At 49.2% G+C, this 21,248-nt stretch overlaps 2 protein-coding genes across 9 annotated transcripts in view; one reads left to right on the plus strand and one right to left on the minus strand.

The window, feature by feature from the left end:
• The first annotated feature begins 2,154 nt into the window (after positions 1 to 2,154).
• On the plus strand, positions 2,155 to 10,734 carry LOC6730817 (fatty acid synthase). The gene is made up of 5 exons (XM_016179470.1): positions 2,155 to 2,692; positions 2,778 to 9,505; positions 9,570 to 9,665; positions 9,734 to 9,877; positions 9,939 to 10,734. The coding sequence occupies exons 1-5, from the start codon at positions 2,458 to 2,460 to the stop codon at positions 10,050 to 10,052; spliced, it is 7,317 nt and encodes a 2,438-aa protein (XP_016023242.1). The 5' UTR covers positions 2,155 to 2,457; the 3' UTR covers positions 10,053 to 10,734.
• A 144-nt stretch (positions 10,735 to 10,878) lies between these two features.
• LOC6730818 (protein MLP1) overlaps positions 10,879 to 21,248 on the minus strand; it is a 72,260-nt gene continuing 61,890 nt past the window's right edge. For 7 of the 8 annotated variants that reach the window (XM_039294965.2, XM_039294962.2, XM_039294970.2 and 4 more), the window contains 5 exons: positions 18,359 to 18,633; positions 17,992 to 18,228; positions 14,080 to 14,275; positions 13,334 to 14,015; positions 10,879 to 13,240 (listed from right to left, as the gene is read on the minus strand). In XM_039294965.2, the coding sequence (XP_039150899.1) occupies positions 12,223 to 13,240; positions 13,334 to 14,015; positions 14,080 to 14,275; positions 17,992 to 18,228; positions 18,359 to 18,633 (2,408 nt within the window). In that variant the 3' untranslated portion in view covers positions 10,879 to 12,222. Of the gene's footprint in view, positions 13,241 to 13,333; positions 14,016 to 14,079; positions 14,276 to 14,676; positions 14,882 to 17,991; positions 18,229 to 18,358; positions 18,634 to 21,248 lie in introns of those variants that run through there. The other variant, XM_039294977.2, reaches the window with a different exon arrangement.

Genomic DNA, 21,248 nt, shown 5'->3' on the forward strand with positions numbered 1-21,248 from the left:
AACGTTATAGTCCTTTTGCAGTTCGGAAATCCTTGCTAAATATTCCCATGTAAATAAGTCCGGTGACATTTTTGCGACAAACCAAAACCTTCTGAAATGACAAATCCAACAATTTTCCGGTTGCGTGTGCCATTTTCATTATTTTACAACCATGCTAACTGCACAGCCATTAAGACAGTTACTAAAAATTAAATTTGAAATTGCTTTTAATACGAAAATAGAGCTAACCTCTGCGTATTTAGCTAAAGTCAAGCAAACAAACAAATATTATAAATTTTACTGTAATTACATTTGAAATTGCAGTGATAAATGTGCAATAACAATAAGTTGTTTGCTTAAATACAAAATCAAATGCAAAACTTGAGCACCTAAAGTAAAATACTTCTCAGAAACTGCTTAGCTCTACTAGCTGAATGCCCAAAAAGTTCAATGTGAGTTATCAAGCGATCGCTTTGCATAAAACAACAACACCCAGCAGCAACCCATAAAGGCGGCCACACTCCCCGATTCCGCAGCCAAAAACAAACAAGAATCGTGCGATTGTGTGATTGGAAAATTTCGAGTGTCTGGCTAATCTTTATCGGCTAATAGAGTCGTCGCTTCCTGAAGAACACGCGTCCGCCGGCGATCAAACATTTCCGATCCAGGTGCACAGTCGTATGAGTAGGCAGCGCTGCCTTATCACTCTTATCACCACCAGGGCGTTTCGGAATCACCCCATGGCCCAGTCCCAGTCAGAGGCGTTATCATCTTGTTCATGAACTTGAAGCGTCACAGCCACATTCGATGTGCTGGGCTGTTGGATGTGGGTTTCGGGCGGGGGCTGTGCTGACGCGTACAGCAGTACTTTGGGCCCCAATCGATGGCTGCGGGAATGGAACCGAGTGCATAAACAAACACAGTTTAGAGTGGAAAGGGGAGGGGGCTATGTTTGTCGCCCGTGTTTACATATCCAATGACGCAACTTTCGCAATATGGCCTGATGATGGATGGATCGATTGGGGGCGGGGGCCATCGACAAATCAATATACCCCGTTCAATTGCTGTAAAAGGATAGTTCTCACCATCGGATTGCAAGTTTATTCACCGGTAGATCAACCGATCTGGAGAGACTAGGAAAATAATACTTCAATGAACTTGAGAAATCACGCCACCTTATCTCACTAAACAAATGGTACACGCGTCGAGCTCGTGTGTCTGTGTGTGTGTGTGTACACACACATGGCGGTGGGGACTTTTGGGGCTGCGACTTGACTATACGCCGCTCTCTTTGGCACCCACCTCCGATTCGGATGCCGATTACAATAGCAAAACATAAACATAGAAGTCTGGCCGAGCCAACGGCCATTTGATAGATAAGCCTGCTGAGTCGCCCGATTTTTACCGGCAATTTGTAGTGGCTACACGCAAAGAAAAAGGGTTATCATATGAAAATGGTTCCTTTAAATATATACATTCATGATCAATAGCATTTGAATTCCAAAGAAACTACGTCTGCACGATTCGTATTTCATTTTGTTCTGAGTGTACTGTTTATTTGTGCTGTGTTGCTGACCGCTCATGTTCTCGTTCTTCCTCTTCTAACGACGCTTTCGGCTTCCCCAGATTTCAGCTTAAAGCGACTCCGCCAGCTCCGCTCATTATATAGTTTCCCTTCTTTTGTTGAATCATTCGATTTCGCACATCGTACGAGTTTCTCGGCGAATAAGAAAGCAGCTTGCCGTTCGCTGTCGCTCGGTGTGAGTGTGTGCGGCCTATGTTAACGCGAATGGTGTTGCACTGTTAACGCGACTGCCACAAGTTGCTGTTAACTGTCAGCCCAGTCGCTGGCTTCAAAGCGGCAGGCCGCCCATAACAAATAATGCCGTGTGCCGGTATATGCGCGGTCAAAGCTCCGCCGGCGCGGCATCACCTGATTTGCAATTTCTACACCAACTTTCCACCAGCTGAACATTCAAACAAAAAAACTAATCGCCCGGCATCCCGCTCCAGAGAGCGAAAGCTCTGCGCTTGCGGGTGGCGAAGAGCTTTTGCTTAACAGCGAGGGGTGGCAGAAAAGTTGCAGATGTGGCAGAATGATCACAGTTTTAAAATATTTAATAAACGAAATTATTAATACTAACAAGACTTTCGCGTCCTCTTCTCCAATTGCAGCCCCTACAACTAAAACTGTTGCAAGCCGTGGACCAGCCGCATCCTGTTGCTTTCAAGCCCAACAATTGCAGCAACCATCACCCCCAACATTCACCCAGCACCCAGAACAACGGAAAGAGCGCTCGCGCCAATCGCCGTCGACGCCGCAGACGCAACAAGCAGCAGCAGAATTCGCAGCAACCTGACGCCTTCCGGGATACCGACGCGCAGCTAACACCGAGCACCTCCTCGTCCACCCCGCACTCTGCACCCAACGATAGACAGGACCACCTAAACTCCCAATTCAACCCCAAATCCATCAATATGCCCGCCCGATTCGCCGAGGAAGTCATCACCGCTGAGCCCGCACAGCGTGCCGCCCCCCAATTGGACCTGGGTGGTGGTCACTATGTGCCCCGCCAGCAGCACCTCAACGATGAGATCGCCATCACCGGTTTCTCTGGCCGTCTGCCGGAGAGCTCCACCATCGAGGAGTTCAAGCAGAACCTTTTCGACGGCGTCGACATGGTCAACGATGACCCCCGCCGTTGGGAGCGTGGTAAGATCAACTACCAATGCACTTCTCATGAAGAATACCATTCTTGAGTAGTGACTAACTAATGACTTTACAACCTTCATTTCAGGTCTGTATGGACTTCCCGACAGGATTGGCAAGCTCAAGGAGAGCGATTTGGAGAACTTCGACCAGCAGTTCTTCGGTGTGCACCAAAAGCAAGCTGAGTGCATGGACCCACTGCTCCGCATGCTGCTCGAGCTCACCCATGAAGCTATCATTGACGCTGGCCTAAACCCAAGTGATCTGCGCGGTTCTCGCACTGGTGTGTACATCGGTGTGTCGAACTCGGAGACTGAGCAGCACTGGTGCAGCGATGCCGACCGGGTGAACGGCTACGGCCTGACAGGATGTGCCCGTGCCATGTTTGCCAACCGCATCTCCTTCACCTTTGATTTCAAGGGACCCAGCTACAGCATTGACACCGCTTGCTCCAGTTCTCTTTACGCCTTGGAACAGGCTTTCTCCGATATGCGCGAAGGAAAGGTCGACAACGCCCTGGTCGCCGGAGCTGGACTGATCCTCAAGCCCACCATGTCGCTGCAGTTCAAGCGATTGAACATGTTGAGCCCGGACGGCAGCTGCAAGGCCTTCGATGAGTCTGGCAATGGATACGTCCGTTCCGATGGATGTGTGGTGCTGCTCCTGCAGCGCACCTCGGCTGCCAGGCGTGTGTATGCCTCCATCCTCAATGTGCGCACCAATACGGATGGTTTCAAGGAGCAAGGCATCACCTACCCTATTGGCAAGATGCAAAATCGTCTGATCCGCGAAACCTACGAAGAGATTGGTCTTAACCCCGCCGATGTGGTTTACGTGGAGGCCCACGGAACCGGAACCAAGGTGGGCGATCCCCAGGAGGTGAACTCCATCACTGACTTCTTCTGCAAGGACCGTACGACCCCTCTGTTGATTGGATCGGTCAAGTCTAACATGGGTCACTCGGAGCCCGCTTCCGGTGTCTGCTCTGTGGCCAAGATCCTGATCGCCATGGAGGAGGGCGTCATTCCCGGTAACTTGCACTACAACAAGCCGAACCCCGATCTTTATGGACTCGTTGATGGACGTCTCAAGGTGGTCGACAGGAATCTGCCGTGGAACGGTGGCATCATCGGCCTGAATTCGTTTGGTTTCGGAGGAGCCAACGCCCACGTAATCCTAAAGTCGAACCCCAAGCCCAAGGCTTTGACCCCCAAGGATGGAGCACTGAAAGTGGTCCTTGCCTCAGGACGCACCTTTGAGGCTGTGGAGCAGTTGCTCGAATCCGCCTCTACTAATGCCGATGATGATGAGTACCTGCAACTGATCAACGAGATCCACTCAAAGGCTATTCCGAATCACTTCTTCCGTGGCTACGGAGTGGTGAGCAGCAAGGGCACCCACCAGCGTGAGGTGATCGAGTCCAACGACGATAAGCGTCCTATTTGGTACATCTACTCCGGCATGGGCAGCCAGTGGGCTAGCATGGCCAAGGATCTGATGCAGATCGAGGCCTTCGCCAAGACCATTCAGAGGTGTGCCGATGTCCTAAAGCCCGAGGGAGTGGATCTAATCGATGTTCTGACCCGTTCCACGGACAAGAGCTTCGAAAACATTCTGAACTCGTTCATCTCGATTGCTGCCATGCAGGTGGCTCTTACCGATTTGCTCAGCTCGCTGGGCATCCACCCCGACGGAATTGTCGGACACTCGGTGGGAGAGCTTGGATGCGCCTACGCCGATGGTTGCTTCACCCCGGAGCAGACCGTGCTGGCTGCTTACTGGCGAGGAAAGAGCATTCTGGACACCCAACTGGCCAAGGGCAAGATGGCAGCTGTGGGCTTGAGCTGGGAAGATGCACACAGCCGTGTGCCCAGCGATTGCTTCCCTGTGTGCCACAACAGCGAGGACAACTGCACCATCTCTGGCCCGGAGGCTTCCATCGAGGCTCTGGTCGCTAAACTGAATGCGGAGGGAGTGTTCGCCAAGGCTGTGAACTCATCCGGCTACGCTTTCCACAGCAAGTACATTGCTGAGGCTGGACCCAAACTACGTAAGAGCCTGGAGAAGATCATTCCCAACGCTAAGAACCGTACCGCCCGCTGGATCAGTACCAGCATCCCAGAATCCGCTTGGAACACACCGGTGGCCAAGCAATCCTCGGCCGCCTACCACGTGAACAATCTGCTGTCGCCGGTGCTCTTCCACGAGGCCCTTCAGCACGTTCCCAAGAACGCCATTTCCGTGGAGATCGCTCCCCACGGCTTGCTCCAGGCTATCCTCAAGCGCGCCCTGGGTCCTGATGCCACCAATCTTAGCTTGGTGAAGCGCGGCCACGAGAACAACGTTGAGTTCTTCCTCACCAATGTGGGCAAACTCTTCGCCGCCGGAGCCCAACCTCAGGTACTTACTCTAGTGCGTCCTATTAGCTACCCGGTGGGTCGTGGAACCCCCATGTTGAACTCCAAGGTCGGATGGGACCACACCCAGAAGTGGCTGGTGGCCAAGTTCGGCAAGGAAACTTCTTCTGGTGAGACCATCGTGGAAGTCGATCTCTCAAAGGAGGATGATGCTTTCCTGGCTGGACACACGATCGACGGACGTATACTCTTCCCGGCCACTGGCTACATGACTCTGGCTTGGCAGACATTCGCTAAGATGCAGGGAAGTGAGTTCCACAAGACCCCGGTGGTAATGGAGAACCTCGTATTCCACCGCGCCACTATTCTTAACAAGAACGCAGTGGTCAAGTTTGGCATTAACTTCTTCGATGGAACTGGCGCTTTTGAGATTTGCGAGAGCGGTAGCTTGGCGGTTTCTGGAAAAATCACCATTCCCGAGTCTATTGACAACGAGGAGCTGCCCCTGGAGGAGCAAACTCCCAGCGCTGTTGCCAAGGATCTAGGCACCAACGATGTCTACAAGGAGCTGCGCCTCCGAGGCTACGACTATGCTGGAATTTTCCGCGGCATTGTTCGTTCCGACACGGTGGCCTCCACTGGAAAGCTTCAGTGGGTAGACAACTGGATTAGCTTCATGGACACCATGTTGCAGTTCAGTATCCTGAGCAAGAACCTTCGTGAGCTGTACCTGCCCACTCGCATCGAGCGAGCGGTGATCAATCCCGCCAAGCACTTTGAATTGCTGAGCGCCCTCACCAAGGAGGAACAGGTTGAGACTGGACTACCTGTGCAGTGGTACAGCGACATTAACGTGATCAAGAGTGCGGGCGTGGAGCTGCGCGGTCTAAAGGCCAATCTCGCCCAGCGTCGTCCTGGCACACAGGCACCTCCCACTCTGGAGCGCTACCAGTTTGTGCCCAACATCAACACCACGGATCTGAACGAGAACTCTGAGAAGGCTCGCCTGCATGCCTTGGATGTGGCCATCCAGGTGATCATCGAGAACTCCAGCGGAGCCGTCAAGCTAAAGGGCGTGGAACTGGCCAACGGACGCAACCCCGACGTGTTGGTTGCCAACCGCCTGCTGCAAATTATCGAGGGTGAGCCCGTGCTCACTGGTGATGTGGCTGTGGTCACCTCGAACAACAATGAGGAGACCATAACCGCCGCCCTAGGAGATTCAGGAGTTCGAGTTGTGTCCAAGGATGTGCTGAAGGAACCGGTAGAGCAGAACTGTCACTTCGTCTTTGGCATCGATGTCCTTTCCCGACCGGACACCAAGACCCTGGAGAACTCCATCGCCAGCATTCGCGAGAACGGTTTCCTGATCCTTGAGGAGACGCTGCCCACTTATACCAAGACCGGCCGTGCCCTGCTGACCAAATTTGGATTCGTTGCCGTTCAGGAACAGAGTCTAGGAGCCACCCGTGTCCTGGCCCTCGCCCGCAAGGCTGTTGATCTGAAAACCCGCAAGTCCGTTGTGGTTGTGGCCACCGAGCAGAACTTCAACTGGGTGGATGACTTGAAGGCCGCTCTGGCTACTGCTGCCACGGAGGAGCAGTATGTGTACGTGGTTTGCCAGGGAGAGGAGCTGTTTGGAGCCGTGGGTCTGATGACCTGCATCAAGAACGAGAATGGCGGCAAACTGGCTCGCCTGGTCTTCGTGCAAGATGCCAAGGCTGAGAAGTTCTCCCTTACATCGACCCTGTACCGCCAGCAGCTGGAGAAGGACCTCATCTCGAACGTGCTGAAGAACGGCGCTTGGGGCACTTTCCGTCACCTGAAACTGGAGACCCAGCAGGCCACACTTCAAGTGGAGCACGCCTATGTTAACGCTCTGGTCAAGGGTGATCTTGCTTCGCTCAAGTGGATCGAGGCTGCCCAGGCGGATACCGCTGCAACTGTCGACAAGAACCTGGAAACTTGCACCGTCTACTATGCGCCCATCAACTTCCGTGACGTTATGTTGACCTCTGGTAAGCTGGCCGCGGATGCCTTGCCTGGAGATCTGGCTGAGCAAGATTGTGTGCTGGGTCTGGAGTTCGCTGGACGCGATACCCAGGGTCGTCGTGTAATGGCCATGGTGCCGGCCAAATCACTGGCTACCACCTGCGTGGCCAGCAAGCGCATGATGTGGCAAATCCCTGAGAAGTGGACCATGGAAGAGGCTTCGACCGTTCCTTGCGTCTACTCCACCGTCTACTACGCTCTGGTTGTGCGAGGACAGATGAAGAAGGGTGAGAAGATCCTCATTCACGCTGGCTCCGGAGGAGTTGGTCAGGCGGCCATCTCTGTGGCTCTGGCCCATGGATTGACCGTGTTCACCACGGTGGGCAGCAAGGAAAAGCGCGAGTTCCTGCTGAAGCGATTCCCCAAGCTGCAGGAGCGTAACATCGGCAACTCCCGAGACACCTCCTTCGAGCAGTTGGTCCTGCGCGAGACCAAGGGACGCGGAGTCGATCTGGTGCTGAACTCGCTCTCCGAGGAGAAATTGCAGGCTTCGATCCGCTGCCTGGGTCTGAATGGGCGCTTCCTGGAGATCGGCAAGTTCGATTTGAGCAACAACAGCCCACTCGGAATGTCCGTTTTCCTCAAGAACACCTCCTTCCACGGCATTTTGCTTGACAGTGTGATGGAGGGCGAGGAGGAGATGCAAAACCAGGTTGTCTCCCTGGTCGCTGAGGGCATCAAGACCGGAGCCGTTGTACCCCTTCCCACCTCGGTGTTCAACGACCAGCAGGTGGAGCAGGCCTTCCGTTTCATGGCCTCTGGCAAGCACATCGGCAAGGTAGTGATCAAGGTGCGTGATGAGGAGGCAGGCAAGAAGGCGCTGCAGCCCAAGCCGCGCCTGATCAACGCCATTCCACGCACCTACATGCACCCGGAGAAGAGTTACATCCTGGTTGGAGGTCTTGGAGGATTCGGTCTGGAGCTGACCAACTGGTTGGTGACGCGTGGAGCCCGCTACATTGTGCTGACCTCTCGTTCCGGAGTTAAGACCGGCTACCAGGGTCTGATGATCCGTCGCTGGCAGGAACGTGGCGTCAAGGTGGTGATTGACACCAGTGATGTGACCACCGCTGCTGGAGCCAAAAAGCTGCTGGAGAACAGCAACAAACTGGCTTTGGTCGGAGGTATCTTCAACCTGGCCGCTGTTCTCCGCGATGCTTTGATCGAGGATCAGACCGCCAAGGACTTCAAGACAGTGGCTGATCCCAAGGTGACGGCCACCAAGTACCTGGATCAATTCTCTCGCGCTATATGCACAGAGCTGGACTACTTCATCTGCTTCTCCAGTGTTTCCTGCGGTCGTGGTAACATTGGTCAGACCAACTACGGATTGGCCAACTCCGCAATGGAGCGAATTTGCGAGCAGCGCCAGGTGAGCGGATTCCCAGGCACCGCCATTCAGTGGGGAGCCATCGGAGACACCGGTCTGGTACTGGAGAACTTGGGTGACAATGACACCGTGATTGGAGGAACCCTGCCCCAGAGGATGCCCTCTTGCCTGCAGACCATCGACCTGTTCCTGCAACAGCCCCATCCCGTGGTTGCCTCCATGGTTGTGGCCGAGAAGCGCAAGTCGGATCAGTCGGCTGGAGTCAGCCTAATTGCCACCATTGCTAACATCCTTGGTCTCCGGGACACCAAGAATATCCAGGACGGAGCATCGCTTGCTGATCTCGGAATGGACTCCCTGATGAGCGCTGAGATCAAACAGACATTGGAGCGAAACTTTGACATTGTTCTGTCCGCCCAGGAGATCCGTCAGCTCACCTTCGGAGCCCTCAAGGCCATGGATGGTGGCGCTGATGTCAAGCCAGCCGCAGCTGCTCCCGCAGCCGCCGCTGGAGTCCCAGAGGCAAACATTACCTCTGGTGGATCCTCGCGCACAGCTAGTCCCTTGGGCGATGGAACGCAGGTGGTGTTCACCACGTCCCTCATTCCCACCGAGGCAATTGTTCAACTGGACACAAAGGCACCTGCAAACAGCAAACAGAGCCCCATCTTCTTCATTTCCCCGATCGAGGGCTTCGCCTCCGCACTGGAGCCGCTGGCCAAGCGATTGGAGGTGCCCGCCTATGGACTGCAGTTCACGGAAGCCGTGCCCTCCGATTCTCTGGAATCAGCAGCCAAGTTCTTCATCAAGCAACTGCGCACCGTCCAGCCAAAGGGTCCCTACAAGCTAGCAGGATACTCCTTCGGCTGCCTGCTCACCTACGTGATGGCCGGTATTTTGGAAGAGACCAACGAGGTGGCCAATGTGATCATGTTGGACGGAGCCCCAAGCTACGTCAACTGGTACACGAGCAGCTTCAAGCAGCGTTACACTGACGGCACCAACGCCGATAACGACAACCAGAGCTACGGCTTGGCCTACTTTGGAATCGTGCTGGCCAACATTGACTACAAAGCGGTAAGTAGCTGCATTAAATTTAGCCATAGTTCGAATTGTAATTAAAAATTCATTTTTTATACAGCTGGTGCGTCTGCTAATAGTGATCCCCACATGGGAGGAGAAACTCGAGAGGTTCGCTGAGCTGATGAGCAATGAGATCACACAGCCCGTGGAAACGGTAAGAGCACAGAGACTCCTGCAAATATATATCACAACTTACTAAACGATTTGTACGCCAACTTGCAGATCAAGAAATCCGCCACTCTGTTCTACAAGAAACTGGAGCTGGCCGATGGCTACCAGCCTACTCTGAAGCTCAAGACGAACGTGACCTTGGTCAAGCCCACAGACAACTCTGCCAAGCTGGACGAGGACTATCGCCTTAAGGAGGTGAGTTTCAACATAACCCAAAATAAACACGCAAATTCTAAATGGTTATTCACATTCTTAGGTCTGCACAAAGCCCGTGGAAGTACACACTGTTGAGGGCAACCACCGCACCTTCCTCATCGAGGATCAGTCCCTGAAGACCATCCAGAGCATACTGAAGCGTCTGTTTAACTAAGCTAGAAAGAGGATTAGAATAAGAGTTGTGGATGTGGCATAGCACAACACCCACACGATCATCACCCTCTCACCGTCACTCACACCCAATACTCGGGTTCTATGCACCATGTGGAACCACGGAACACATCGACACCTAGTTAGCATACTTAGTGAATGAATTTACGTTGTTGAGCTGCAAGGAATGGCTCGCCCCATCCCAGTTACGCACAGCTAGAAGAGATAAGTCAACAGATTGGATTTGCGCCGATCGGCTTGAATCTGCCTAACTGCTGTCTTGCAGGGCTGTAGGCTTCGGTCCAAAATTTAGTCTACAGTCGCTGCGATTCCGGGCAGTTGAAATGATGCAAGATGAGAGGCCCAGTCCATAACACTTAACGCTTTGTGCACCGTACAATTCAGTACCCGACATTCCTTGAGAGCTAGACGGCAGCAGACGTCCCAACTTACCAAATATATCTTTTATGCTCTATCTATAATGTATGTCGCATATTATAGTTTTATTGCCTAGTTGTAAGCCTACAGTTTGTAGTCGCGCATGTAATGAATTTCATTCCTCGAACTAACCCAAGAAGGAGACTACAACATTCGTTATCTCTCTTGATGTATAAAATAATCGCCCAAAAATTATCACTCATGAATATTGTGGATATTAAAATTACACCATACTAAAAAATAAAAAATGCTGTTTTATTTATTTGTACAAGATGGGCAGGGTCCTCGTTTTAGCAAAATTCCGAAGTTGAGCGTGACGAGATGAGAACTTATTGTAGATGATTTAAATGGTTCTGGTCCATTCCCAATACCCGAAAATATAAAAAAATTTATGCATTTTGAAACAATTACTTATTTATTTAAGGGTTCTGAAATTATTTAGCAAAAAATATTTATAGTGATTTTTTAACTGTACCATTTTACTTATTTTCTCTTGCAACTTATTTTCTGACAGTTTCCGCACCGTCTCTTACATAATATTCATTTTGATGGGTGCCGGGAGCTCTTAATATCTCACACATAATAAAAATAACATACTTAAAAGTTAATGACAATGCTGCATGTTACAAAGTTAGCGTATCCTGAACCTATACATATAAAACTCGCATATTTCGGACACAATTCAATGATAACAAAATAAAAACGTAACATAAACTAATGTAGTTAGGCTAGAACTAATATATAACTCATTCCGTACGAACTAAGTGATTTCAATTTCTTGCATTTGTTTAACGCTTTCATAAGGCATTAAAGACTAAATAATAAATACATACATATATAAAACACAAATTAAAGCTTAGCTCGGTCGGCGATGCAGCTTCAGACCTCTGACACTCTAATTGGTACATTATAATATAGGCGTGGCATTAGGTTTTCAATTAAGGACATCGAGTGAGTGGTATATTTGAGCTCAAGAGAGGTTAGTATCTGGGTTGGATCGAGTAACATGTTCGACATCGGCGATTGCGAGTTGCGGTTAGAGTACAATATCAATATCGCTAGTCATACAAATACTTATAGTGTGTGGTATAGTAATAAGTTTGTTGGTTTTATGCAAATATTCATACTGCTTCATCTAAATGCTCTACCCATTACTGATTTCTGTGTAGTTTGAAACTGTTCTAAATACGCAGCTATACGCTCTAAACTTGGTTTAGCTTTGTGTGTGGGTGTGGCTTCGATCCTCGTCCGCGCCCGTTTAAAAAAGTACATCCCTCGTTTATGTTTTTCAATTCCCCCCAGTTGCTGTGACGGCTCCGCTTGCTGTGCTCGACTAATTGTTAGATTATTATTATATTTCATGAGCGCCTTCTATGAGCTACCATACTGCTAAATGCAATTATTTACACAATCATTTCAGTTAAGAACGTACGAATTAGCATTATATATTTTTGTGTATCTTTATAAGTTTATGTACGGGGTCTATAGAAGTGAAAACGCTAAGCTATGCTTCCGACTATGACTTCCACCTTCGCCGCAAGTGCCGACTCTAACTGCCTCATTATTTTGTTTTACAAATTGGTTTTAGCGCTTTAGAAGCTATCATCGCTGTCGCTGTGCTCCGGCTGCTCCTCGCCCACGATCAGCTCATCGTGATCCTCCTCAATGTCCTCGCTCTCGTAAGCCTCTTCAGCCGCCTCGGCGATCTGGTCGACGTGCTCCTCGTAGGCAGCATGTCATGCCAGTCCGTTGGCATCGGTGGCGTCTTCTGACCAGCTTACCTCCATGGGGGTGCAGGGCAGAGCCTCCTCGATGGACATGCGGGATGGTGGTTGCTTTGGCCTCTTGGATAGGGATCCACCCGATGCGGTGCTGGAGGCGGAAGAGCTGCGCATTATGTCCTCGGATGAGGCCGAACAGCTCTCGTCCTCCGAGTTAGCACCGGAGACCATGGCCTCGCCGGCGGACTCCTGGATTTCCTGGAACTTCTTTGCCTCGCTGGACATTAGCTTCATGGTGGAGCTGCGCGGACGCATCTCTATTCCCGGCGCTTGTGGTGAACTGGAGCACAGGGGAATATCCTCGGGCCAGTCGGCCAGATTCAACTCGTCTTGTGGCTTCTTCCTTTGACCAGACGATTCGCACACAGCCGGACTGGTGGCGGACGCTTTGATGCACATCGATTTGGAGCGAGCCCGGGACAAAGGACGACCCTCTGACTCCCCGGAATTACAGCTGCTTCTCAGAAGGGCCGTGGCCGACATGCTCTGGCTAAGGGGATTAGGATGAGCGGGGGAAGAGCCGCCATTTGTGGCCGTCCCATTGGAGTGGCCATTGCTTGTCAATGTCTGTCGCCGCTGGATGGGGCACCGCTCGTTGTTGCTTCGCAGTGATCCCGCCCTGCGCACAATCTTTGAAGTGTTGCCCTTGAACGACTCATCTTCGATCTCTAGCGTCCAGCTGACGGAATCATTCCGTTCAATCATTCCCTTCATCACTGGGGAAGTGGGCGAGGAGCTGGTCACGGCGATCTCCAGGCCACTGCGACCCAGGCTGCATCGGCTGTGGCCAGATAGGCTGTTATCGTGGGAACCAGTGGAAAGATCTAGCAACTTTGACTCAGCCGACTGGAGCTGCAATGATCTCTGCTTAAGGTGGTACTGTAGCTCCTCTTTGTCATACGTCAGCCGCGTGCGTTTAATGCTCTCGTATTTGTAGGCCTTCTGAAGTTCCTCCATCTTTTGCTGGATTTCCCTGGAAGAGATCAAATGTGGGTTAGTTTTGACTCAAGTGAACGTGAATTGGAGATCTTTATAAATGCAAAAGTAAAAACATCTTGCTACTTACTTCTCCTTTTCGGTCTTGGCCTCCAGTTCGGTGCGCATCATCTCGTTTTGCGCCTCCAAAAGAGCCACGCGGTTACTAAGTTTAAGCCGCTCCTCGCTTTCATGAATCAAATCCGCCTTGGCCTTGCTGAGGGCGGAAATCTCCGCCTGCTTGAGCTCAAGCACACAGCGCAAGCTGTCGGCCTCGCTGGTCAAGCGGTTGAGTTCGGCGGACGCGTTTTCCGGCAGACTGGCGCAGGGGCTGCGGCGCTGTGAGGATGTGCGCAGCACAGAGATTTCGTCCTGGGACAGCGCCAGCCGATCCCTCAAGTCGCGTTCGTTGTGCTCCTTGTTGGCCTTCAGGGTATTCAGCTCCTTGGTAAGGCTCTTGACCCGGTCGATCAAATCCTGCTCCCGTTGATTGGCCTCGGCCAGCCGGGCGGCGTGAATGTTCTCCTTGCGGATCAGCTCCTCGCGGTGTCCCTGCTCATTGGTCTCCACCTGCTGAAGACGTGTCTGCAGCTCCTGGATCTTCTGCTCGGCAGTGCGCAGATGTTCCTGCTTTAGTGCAAGTTTGTGGGAGACCTCCATTCTGTAGGCCTCCTGCGCCTGTTTGCTCTCCTCGTCCTTGGCACGCAGTTGGGACTCTAGCTCGCAGAACTTTAGCTTGGCACGCAATTGCACCTCCAATATTTTCTCTTCAGCTGAAAAGCAGAAGGGAATTTATTAGCTACCATTCATAAGAGCATAAAGAATCAAAGTACCCACCTTGCTTCAGTTCAGTGCGATACAGATATTCCTTTTCCTGCTGCCGCTGAGTCCACTCTAGGCCCTTATCCTCCAGATCCTCGCGTAGTCGCTCGCAATCCTTTTGCGTATCTTGTAGCAGCAATATAGTCTTCTCCAGCGTTTCCTTGGTCCGGGCGCATTGATGTTTGGTCTCCTTGCAGGCAAACGCATCCAGCTGTAATCCCAAAAAGAAACAAACAGCCACGGTTAGAGTCGCTATAAATCCAGCTATAAACTCGGCGTCCTTGCAGGTAGCCTCTTTGGGTAATTAAAAGAAATTTCCATTTCGATCTCGAGAGTTTGCGCGGAGGTCGCACAAAGGCAAATTTTTGAGTGGCAATGTCGCGGAGACAATGTCTCTGAGCCAGGGAATTTCCGCGGCAAGACAATGGCTTGAGGGTCTCGTTCGAGAGGTTCGTATCATGGCCAAAGGTTGCCGGGAAAATCCCACTCAATAAATTTCTACTACTTTCAATTTAGCGGATATAGTGATTTTCCATTTCTTGAAAATCTTACTTTATGTAAATAAGTTGGATACATTTTTGGTGTCCACTTTGTGCTATATGCTAATCATACCTGTTGCTGTTCGAATGCCTGAGCAAAGTTAAAGTTATCCGTAGTAGTAGTGGAAGTCGGAGTGCTGGGCACGGTCCAACTGATAAGATCGATGTCAAGATCCATGGTCTGTGCCGATAGATTCTCGTTGGTGAACTCAAAATTCTCAAACATTTTGTCTTCGTTCTGAGCGCAGAGTTGTGTGTTGAACACGAATACTTGTAGTAGACTGATGGCCACTTTTGGCCAGCATCCGCTTTTATAGCAGAGACCAGCAGGTAGGAAGAGATCAGAGTGGAGGAGGACTTCCGCAGGTAGCGAGGGATCAAACAAACCTCCCCGGATATGGCCAGCAAAATATTTACAAGGGATTCCGAGGCAGACGGACCAAGTAAAAATGCGATTCTAAAAACATGCTGGGAAAAGGGTGAAGGGTTCGGTATGCTTGCTCCAGCATGAACAGGCACCGAAAAAACTGAGCCATGCAATGGGTGGGTGTATCCCTTTTGGTGGGCCACGCCCTGCCTGACCGAGGATTCTCAGGGGCGGATCCACCCAAAGGCTTAGCGATCTTAGCTGGCCAACTTCATGTGGTTTGGGATCAACCCATCGAGGCATTGGTCACGCGTCCGCCAGCTGAACGTGGAAAGCAATTTTCCGTTTTTGGGGCGTCCAGAAGGCACTTCAATTCCGCCGTAATGGCGCGCACCTTCTCTGCAACACTTTGGGTGGATGCGTGTCGAAGTTTCGGAGCGCCTCGAAGGATCTCACACTGTATTTAATGGAATCGATTCTCAAGTGCCTGTCACAAATTCGAACTGGCTATTGCAAATCGCAATTTGCACAGGAGTTTAGTTGCCACTTAAGTTAACAAATTAGCGTAAAGAACTGTGTTTAAGTGTAGGCAAATAATTTAGGTTAGTTTTTAAGATGTAAGTCCCGTGTGCACTATAGTTATCAAAATTATTATTTAACTGATTTTAAATTGCTGTGGTCGATAGTCGCCTAGCCAAATCTGATCCCCAATTAAGAGTTGCCGACCAGCGATTGCAAATTGCCTCAACCACGCCTGCCGTCGCCGTCGATCCTGTCCAGCAAATTAATAGCCATCATGTGGCTGTCTCCGGCGAAATCTCAATGTCTCGATGGGTGACAGTCGGAGTGGATTGTAGATGGCCAGTCGAAGACAGCGACATTTACCTGACAAGGACGTGTTCGCAATTAAAGTGTTGAAATTAGTGACTTGCCGCCGTGAAACTGGCTCGACTCGGCTCGACTGGATGATTTAATCCTTTCGCCAGCAGTTGAGGCAATTTCACGTAGCGCACTTTGTAATTTATGGATTTAAAGCAACGGCGATTGTCCTTCGCATTTAATAGTGCATCGTAAAAACCTAATAAAAATGCACACGAGCCTGGTCCTTCCGCAAACGATGTGATGTCCTTGTCCCTACCTTGCTTCCTAGGTTTTCACACCGAGCTGTGAAATCTCGCTGGATCACATCTAAATAAATATTTGTGTTGCAACTATTGCAACATCAGTTTAGGCTTTTAGTGGGAAAATATTGCGCGATTGCCGCGTTCCCTGGAATTTTCCATCCGGCCAAACAAATCCCCTGCATGTTTGCATTTGCGGCCTGACCGGTAGCCGCGTCCAACAAGTTAGCCAAATATTGTGGTGTGCTCTCCCGTAATTCCCTCTAATAACGCCGGGTTTGTTTTTTCGAAACGTGCCTTAAACAAACACAAGAAACTCTGAACAAATATGCAAATTGCTTGCGCAACGAAAGGATTTAAGCAATTTATTCTATGCCATTTACAGATTTGTTTTTTAAAATGGCGAAAAAACTTGTTGAAAATCATGAAAAGCAGTCTCAATAGCTTATATATGTATGAAAAAGAATCATTGAAAATATATTTTTATATATGTCTTTACTTAGGTAAAGAAAGCAATTTTGCCAGCTGAAGAATTAAATGATTTAAATTCCTTTTTTCCTACTTTGCAACTTCCTGCAAATTCCCCCAGCTCAAGGTGCAAAAATTCCGACAACAGCTTAAGGGATTCTGGAATTTTTCCCCACATTAATGACTTTCCTTTCAAAAAAAAAAAAAAAGTGAAGAGAAGAGAATCGTTCGCAAATGGCCAACTCAAATGACATCAATACAATGGCACAAGGAATTATCCTTTCATTCTGTGTATTGTGTCACTTTCAGCTTGCGTAAGACCGGCTAAATCGGTTGATTTTCCAGCTGAAGCAGCAGCAGCTTGGTCCTGGCAATTGTTTCCATTATCCTGACAGCATTCTGCATGTGTTGCCCCGAAGACAATGGCCATACGCAGTTGTCAACATTTTCGGTAACACACGTAGGTGGCTTGGGGAAATGTGTCTGTTGTTCCGACAAGTTGAGGCAAATCGGAATTTGGCCATTTCTACCTAAATCAATTGTGGTTGAGAAGTCAGCAGACAAACATCATCATAAATCGATTTATGATGTGTGTAGATGATGTCTGTAGAGGCGGTCCTTCTCCGCCAATATATGCAAATGTTAAAATAATGTTTTTCGCGTTTGTCGCGGATTTTTATTGCCTTGTTATTGTTATTTAAGTGAGGTTTGCCTGCCTGCAAAATAACAGGTAAAATTTTACTAAAAAGCCTGCCACTAAGCCGCATTTTTCCGTATCCTTTAACATTTATACTTTTCAAGCAGAAATCTCGCCAAAACTCACACGTACACCCATGATTCCCCGTTTTGTTCCATCAGTATCCTTTACACCGAAAAATGGCAAACAATTAATTGAATAGCTGCTTCGTGGACCAAGTTGAAAGTGCCACCGTCTCACACCCTTTCATTTTTCGCCGGAGAAAGGCTTCCACACAAAGCGAAAGGGACGGATACGGAATAGTAGAGGTTCGGGGGATTTTTCCAACTTTTGTTCGACAATTTCCGTATAGTTTTTAATTAGTGCAAACACAAAAAGTGCACCCATATCCCCGGCTCAGTTTTCAGGGGCTCGGCTTAGCCGGCACTGACACAATTAAACAAAATTAGCTCAACTTTAAGCGTAGATTAAGGCAAATTTCTCAAACAATGCGGCCCGCATACGAGCACGTGTATGTGAAACAATTCGGGAATTATTAGAGCAGGTGATCCCGATCCGAGGCGATCCGGCACATGTGCCTGGCAATTACAAAGGACTGCGAAAAGTGTCTATACCGGCATCTATTCGATTTGCCTTCAAAGGGCTACGGCAGGGATATAAATCCCTGGCGCCTGTGTTCCTGGCAAATCCCTCACTGATCCTTCAGTACTCGCTACTCGCTAGTTTAAGACTCACCTGTTTGGACAGGAACTGCACAATTACGGCGAGGCCCATAATCTGGCGGTGCTCCTCCTTCCGCTTGAGCTGGTTGTCCTGGAAGAACTTGGCCAGTCGGGCGCAGTCCAGCTCTCCTTTCTCCGCGAACGGTTTCAGGACGGGATACTGGGCGGCTATATCTACGCGGGGCGTGGCCAGCATCGTCGTCGAGCTGATCGAATTGCTGGTTTCGTCGGGCAAGGACAAGGCATTTGGCTGGTTTTTAAAATTAATTGTGATTAATATTAATAATTAATATGGAAATAAAGAAGATTGTGAATATAATATAAATATTTTCGCTTTTCTCGGTAATATATATATATATATACATTTAAGATCGATTTACCTCATTTGCAGTGGTGATTGTTGCTTCTTTGAACGGGACACTGGCCTCTTGTTCCTGTGGATTGATCAGCGCTAGGGGTGATGTCGTCGTGGATGCTTGTGGATCCTGCTGCTCCTCGCATCGCTTCAACTTGGCCTCCGTCTCACAGGGTAACTCATTTCCAATGGACGTACGTTTTGAGTCCCGCGCCATCGGCGGAGTTGGACATCCGCTAGCGGATTGTCCATTGTTTAGCTCCTGGAGTTCGGTTTGATCCACACCAGAGCGCAGGGATTCTGGAAAGGCACAAGAAATAGCAAAGTCAGAAGTGCTTTATTTCAACGAGTAACCATTTTATGAATTGCCGAACGCGAAATCGAAAGGGCCATCTATTATTAAATTGTAACCCAACAAATCCCTAGGATTACGCAAGCTTCGTGTGGCGAAAGTCTTCGCTCATCAACTGGCAGATGAAAATCTAGCTGTTGTGAAGATGAGCTAACGATGATGAGCTAACCGTGATTCACGCAGCTGTGGATCCACGTCGCTTCTCCAGGCCAAAAAAAATTACATGAGTAATTGCTTCGTGGCCGCAAAAAGACCAAAACAAAAAAAACAGCAATGAGAGTACTTTTCTTTTTGCATAATTCCATTGACAAAAGGGAAAGCTATATATCTAGGTGTAAAGAGCACCACGCCCTCCGTCACCAGCTAATAACACTTTGGGTCAGAGGCGGGCCATCTCATCATCATCAATTACCCGATAGCTATGGCTCCTCGCACCGGGGGGCCGTCAATTAGAGAGGATGCGTGGCCACTTTTTGGCCAACAAATTGGCCTTGACAAGACCTCAGATTGGGGGGGATATAGATATATATATATTTATGTGGCATGGAAAGTGGCGGGAGGAAGTTCAGCAACCCCGCCATGATCAAACCATCGATCAGCCAGCCAGCCAGGCCGACTGCTTTGGCCATAACTTGGCCCGATTTCCTTACTAGCCATGCCGCCGTCCGTCTGCCCGATTCCAAATCGAAGCTGTGGCCAAGCCCAAAACTTTGCGGCATGGATATACACAAATGTATATCCGATGTGTGGCCATAATCAAGCGTTGACGGTTTTATGTTACCGCATAAATTCATAGCCAGAGTCGCGCATACAAAGTTGTCAATGTTTGCACATGTTTGCTATGTTGGCATCGCAATTGCTCGCAGCGAAAGCAAGCCTTCCGCAGTTGTCGTCAAGATCATTACCCCGGGATGTATGTTTAGACATCGAAAGTAAATTAACTGGTCATGAGATACTAACTAAGATGATAGCGAATCAGAGAGAGCAGTTTCTTTGAAGGATTAACTTCAGATTTGATTTATATTCTATGTTTTCCACGAAAGAAATACCATCTCTTCCATAAAACAAAACCCGCTGTTTCAGGAAATTAATTAAGGCTGTAAAATAATGAACAAATTGGTCGAAGACAACCAGCAAAGTGGCTATAAAATGATGGCGTTCGATTTTAGCCACATTAATTGATTGTGCAATGTTTACCAATCAAACGGTAAGTTAACGAAACCGGATTCGTCTGAAATGTATGTGTTATGTTTAGCAAATCGAAGCATAAATTATTACATAAATTATTGCTGGCTTTCAACATTCCGAATGACATTTTGATTTGGGCAAAGACAAGTTGGACATTTTGCAGACATTATTGAGGCACTGCAATTGGATTTTCCCCCTGATAATTCCATGAATGTTCCTAGAACATATTTAATAATAATTATTAATGGGAGACCGACCTTCAGCATCACCTGTGGACCTCATCCACATCGACTTTGAAACAAACTCAATGACACACGACCGAAACAAGTCTGGCACACGACTTTTGAAGACGGCATTTCTCATGGCAATTAGGCAATTAAGTGACATTAGCTACGACCAATTAATTGCAAGGCCGAGAAAATCCTGTTGCGGATTTTCCCCTGATTTCGCACAGAATATTCTCACGGCCCTGTTTTGTTCCCGTAGAATCGCAACAAGTTGGTGACATATCTAAGGAGTGACCCAGACCCCTGATGGCGATGGGTCTGCATTTTATGGCTGAGAAACCGACCACCTCAGTAGTTATATGGCCGGAATCCATGCTTTTCCCATTTCCCAGCCCATTTCACACTTGGATTTTTATGGGTCTCGGAAAAACTCAGCAGCGGGTGATTTCATTCAGAAATTCTTCGTCCTGCTTGGTTTTTTTTGGTTTGGTTGACATGGGCGCGCGGATTTTCCCAAATACCACCGACAATTTGGTGTGAATGGGTGTAATTGTTTTTGAAACAGGTTCGTATGAGTTTTGTATTACTTGTAGTTTCATAAAGGCTATGAAATAATATATAAAGTGTTTCATCTCTCCCCAAAAATCACTTCTCTTTTGAAAATACGCAAATTACACACTGACTGCGAAAGCCAATAGAAAGTGTTGGTGGCTTTCCATCGTCACCACTGACATCCGACATCCACCATCCACCAGGTGTGGAAAACTCTCCCCCACCCAAGATCAATCAACATCAGCGCACAGAGATTCGGATTCGGACTCGGAGTCAGTGTCTCCGGGAGGGTTCGCATTCGGTCAGCCGAGCTCATAATGACGGTTTGGGCTGGGATTTGAGTTTTAGTTTGGGTTTCGGTTCGCCAAAACCCGCCATGTGTCGAGGTAAATGCGAATGCGATGCGATGCTGTGCTGTGCACAGTGGGCACTGTGTGACACTGAATGCTGCACAGTGGGACAGCGGGACTGTGGGGCGGACGTACCTGCCACTGGGCGATGGAAAATAATTGAAATTCCGAAATATCTTATTTGGCATTAGGCAGCTGCTGTTGCCGTCGCCTTTTTAGCGGATTTTTTGATTTTGGAAAACTCGG

The sequence above is a fragment of the Drosophila simulans genome, chromosome 2L (genome assembly GCF_016746395.2).
Source record: "Drosophila simulans strain w501 chromosome 2L, Prin_Dsim_3.1, whole genome shotgun sequence".
Classification (NCBI taxonomy): Eukaryota; Metazoa; Arthropoda; class Insecta; order Diptera; family Drosophilidae; genus Drosophila; species Drosophila simulans.